The 4,493-nt window shown below is 50.9% G+C and overlaps 2 protein-coding genes across 2 annotated transcripts; both read left to right on the forward strand.

Moving 5' to 3' along the window:
- Positions 1-381: 381 nt before the first annotated feature.
- GUITHDRAFT_156417 (hypothetical protein) lies at positions 382-900 on the forward strand (the record flags this gene model as incomplete). Its single annotated transcript, XM_005819025.1, has 1 exon — positions 382-900. A coding segment is annotated over exon 1 (166 nt), but the record flags the coding sequence as incomplete, so codon positions are not given.
- A 1,609-nt stretch (positions 901-2,509) lies between these two features.
- Positions 2,510-2,887, forward strand: GUITHDRAFT_121729 (hypothetical protein; the record flags this gene model as incomplete). Its single annotated transcript, XM_005819026.1, has 2 exons — positions 2,510-2,583; positions 2,632-2,887. The coding sequence occupies 2 exons, from the start codon at positions 2,510-2,512 to the stop codon at positions 2,885-2,887; spliced, it is 330 nt and encodes a 109-aa protein (XP_005819083.1).
- Positions 2,888-4,493: the final 1,606 nt, after the last annotated feature.

The following is a 4,493-nucleotide window of genomic DNA, read 5'->3' on the forward strand; positions in this document are numbered from 1 at the left end:
TCGCGGCTTTGAGATGGAATGGCAGGAAGAGGAGGAGGAGGAGGAGGAGGAGGAGGAGGAGGCGTGGAAGAGAGAACAGGAAGCAGCTGGTCAGATACCAATGGAAAGAGCCACCAGGCATGTAGAAGAAGTTTGTGAGGTTGTCTCACATGCACTGTGAGTGTGGCATGTAGGAGACGCAGAGTAGAAGATTTTGCTAGATCGGGACATGATATTGGTTGAGAGTAGCAAAGATAAGGATACATGATCGAGGAAGATGTATCAGTCCGATGAAACAATGACATGAACGCTTGCTCCATACCATGATGTATGTTGTCAAGGACTGATGATTCTCCTTCCAGTTGAGGGCCTTGTACAGTCTCCTCAAGTCGTCAATTGGAGGATGAGATTGCTGTAACTAGCTCACGATGGAGACATCCCGATCAAGCTGTCTTCCAGCTATCGCCTTGATACTTGCACTGCTGACTGCGATATCTCCCAGCCAAGGTCAGAGCTCTCCTAGCAGCGAATCCTCGAATTCTTCGCTCAACGCTTCCAACGCCACCAATGTTTCATACCCAGCGATGCTTCCTAACCCGTGGGCAAGAGCGGATCCAGGAAGCTGCTTCGTCCTGCCAGTGACAGTGGGAAGGGAAACGATATTCAACGTGTCTGTCAACGCCACCGATGCCTACCCGGTGATCGATTCGACCTTCGGAGCTCCGACAGGGTCGTTCTTGTCACAAGTGAGGACGGAGAACGGACGCAACGTGAGGACCTTTCAGTATCAAGCGCTGCATGGACAGGAGGGATATACATTCAAGGTTTGCTTCTTGACGATGGCTGCTGGCTCCTCCTCCTCCTCCCCGTCCTCCCCTTCCTACTGCACGTCAGGGCCCATTACATCCTTGCCGTCCTCGGCTACTGCAGAGGAGGTGTCGCAAAAGCTTCCTTTCCTGTCTGACTCGTTTCCGTTCTGCGTGTACCTGTACGTCTACTCCATAGACATCTCGGTCAATATCGACTCAGATCAGCCGGTCAGCGACCTCATCGACTCAAACAGCTGCCTGATCAACAAGTACATTGACGTTGGTTTGAACTGCTATCTCAACCTGGACATTTCTTACGTGCAGACGATGGTTCAAGATTTCTCCTCTCTTGAATATCTTCCTACTTACATGAACTACACATACGGGGACTACAACCTCTCTTTCACAGGGAGCAACACGCCGTCTTGCATCAATTGCAAAACTCCCAGTAGATCTCTTCCTCTCAGCGTTGAAACTTGCTGGCAGCTCCCATCGCCAACTGAGTGCTGCGGAAACAACGTGTGCGACGGAGCCGAAACGAGCCTGACATGCCCGCAAGACTGCCAGACGTCCAGGAGCAGGTTGAGGCTACATCGAGTCAACGATACCTTCTCCCAGCTGACCTTCCAGCCCGATATATACAAACAAGGGAGGAGATTGCTGCTCTGTCTGGCTCCAGTCTTGCAAGGCGCTTCCTACCAGCAGTACCTGATCAACTCAGTGACTGTCAACGGGCGGAGGACCTGCGACAATCGCATCTGCTTCATCCTCTACGTCAACCCGTGCAGGTTCTGCATCCTAGACAGTCTGACGGTGTCAACTGTGAACCTGCTAACGCTGGCGAAGATATCTAGAACGATCTTCAATGACATGGACTGGGTCAAGTTCTACAACTACAACCCACATATCTCCAACCCTGACCACTTGCAGCTGCGCGAGGTGATCAACACTGGTGTAACTTATCGGATCAAAGCTGGAGACGATTTGATCCTTATCGCGGGTGAGACCAGCTTTGCTCTCTTGTGAATGACTTCTGCGCGTTGCATGTGTACTCCACCACCACCACCTTCCCCTCCTCCTCCTCCTCCTCCTCTTCCTCCTCCACTACCACCACCACCACCACCATCACCACCATATCTCTCCTTCTACTCATCTCCTCCTCATCTCCTTCTCCTCTCCTTCTCTCCTCCTTCTCTTCTCCTTCTCTACACCTTCTCTACTCCTAATCCTCCGCTATTTCACCTTGTCTTGCTTGTTCTAACTTTCTGAGTCAGCTCGGATGCAAACGACAGTGAAGTCTCTTATCAATCTCAACCCTTTCTTGAACAAGGCGATCTTGATCCCGGGAGAAGAAATTTGTGTAAATATTTGCAACATGCCAACGCCTATGGTTTGATAGCCATAATGCTGTATTTGAATGAAAGACTACATGCTGGTTTCGTCTCCTCATCACTACTGTATCATCAAGCTCTGTCGTCAATCTCTATCAATCTCTATCAATCTCTATCGTCAATCTGTTTTCATGATTTACTTTCTCTCTGACCTAGACTAGAAAGTTAGAACAAACCTTTGTTTACAAACACAAGGTCAGCTCATACTGTGCGTGCTTAAAAAAACACCACCGGTCAAACTTGACAGGTAGAACCGCCGGCATATTTCATGTCCGTCTGCTCTCAAACTTGTGCGTCGCCCCGCTCGCGCTCGGCCTAGCGGAGGGCGAGATGAGCCTCTTCCTCTTCCATCAGCAGCAGATCGCACTTCACTCCGACGACATCGCGTCCCTCCCGCCCTACAGGTGACGCTTACGAGGTTGCTGGACGTGTCTGACTGCTCCTGCCTACAGGGCCTCTGGATCCTCGAGGAGCAAGCTCGATGCTCGCCTTGCCCTCAGCAGGAGCCCAGCAGAGGGCGGGAAGGTCGCCGTGGATGACTTGCGAGCCCCCCGTGTGGTGGAGGATGCTTCGGCAAGCAGAAATGTCTTGAGTGACATGCTCGCGAGCCTGGCGGCTTCTGCTAAGACAGAGGCGACGATCCACCAGACGTTCGTGCCGGCTTCATGGCTGCAGGGGAAGGGGCTGGAGGAAGTGCTGAAGGGGTAAGACGTGTGCCTGTGTTGTTGACGTGTGCCTGTGTTGTTGACGTGTGCCTGTGTTGTTGACGTGTGCCTGTGTTGTTGACGTGTGCCTGTGTTGTTGACGTGTGCCTGTGTTGTTGACGTGTGCCTGTGTTGTTGACGTGTGCCTGTGTTGTTCGTGGATGTGTAGAGAGGTTGCGTTGTCGATACTTGTTTGTCAATGCTTCACTTTTGCTGCATCAAAATCCTCCTCCTCCTCCTCCTCCTCCTATCTTCATCATCTTCTTCATCATCTCTTCAAATTCTTTGCAGTCATCCGTCTTCTGTTTACAAACTCGCTTGAACGAACCATGAATCTGTTCTATCTTGATACAGTCAACTTGTAACACGTTCTTTTCTTCATCCCTTCATCTCTTTCTTGCTCATCAGCTGATGGTTTCTGCTTGCAGCCTTGATCGACATCCTGACAGTCAGATCCGGCTCGACGTTCTTGTCAAAGCGTTTTCAACATGTCTCAAGCAGAGAGATGAAAGAATGTCAGACATTGCTCCTGCTCCTGCTCCTGCTCCTGCTCCTGCTCCTGCTCCTGCTCCTGCTCCTGCTCCTGCTCCTGCTCCTGCTCTTGCTCCTGCCGCCGCCTCTCCTTTTCGTTCTTTATTCATGGTCCTGCTCATGTTGATACTCCTCGAACTTTCTCTCCTCCTCCTCTGACTTGTTCGTCGCAGCGAGAAGAAAAACTTTGTTTTGTTGCGGTCCATGGTCAACAAGTATGTACAATTTAAGGCGGCAAGTCGAAAGATGTTAGAGGTGAAGAGGAGAGGAGAGGAGGGGAGAAGAGAGGAGAAGAGAGGAGAAGAGAGGAGAGGAGAGGAGGGGAGGGAGGTGGGGGAGGGGAGGGGAGAGGAGAGAAGGACAGGACAGGACAGGGATGTAAGATTGGCTATGACAGGCAAGACATCACTTTGACAAAAAGATGGAAGATGGGAGGTGAGGAACTGGGATGGTTTCATACCTGATGGCAATGACGTCGGCACGTGTCAACAGACTGTCTTGCTCGTCAAGTCTGCAGACAATGTTGAGCGAGAGGGACAGGCTGATAGAGAGGACTCGGGAGCTCCAGCGCTGGTTGCAAGAGACTGATTTGTCATGGAGGACAAAGGTAACGAAGAAGTTGATGTTGTTGTTGGAGAGTTGTTCCCAGTGTCAGTGTGTGACTTGGTTGACATTTGCAAACAGTACAAGTCAATCAGTCGATCACTGGTTTTCCTCTGCTTTGCTCAATGGCAGAAATATCAAGAAAGAAAAAGTGAGACGAATGACAATATTCCTCCTCCTCCTCCTCCTCCTCCTCCTCCTCCTCCTCCTCCGCCGGCGGCGGAGGAGATGTCGAGACTTCAGGGAATTTCTTGAACGGACTCATAAAAATTATCCTCTTTACTAATGGAAAATGATTCCTAGTGTCAGGACGTAAGGAGGAGGTGATAACCAGGACTCCTCAGCAACTCGTCTGTACAGCATATACTTCAGATCCTGTGTATAGCCTGTGGCCCATGAGCTCTTCCTTGACGTGCTTCGACCTCTTGTACTCGTCTCTCTCCTTCTCCTCCCCGAGGTTTATCCGCTTCCTGCGG

This window comes from Guillardia theta (genome assembly GCF_000315625.1).
Source record: "Guillardia theta CCMP2712 unplaced genomic scaffold GUITHscaffold_249, whole genome shotgun sequence".
Taxonomy (NCBI): domain Eukaryota; class Cryptophyceae; order Pyrenomonadales; family Geminigeraceae; genus Guillardia; species Guillardia theta.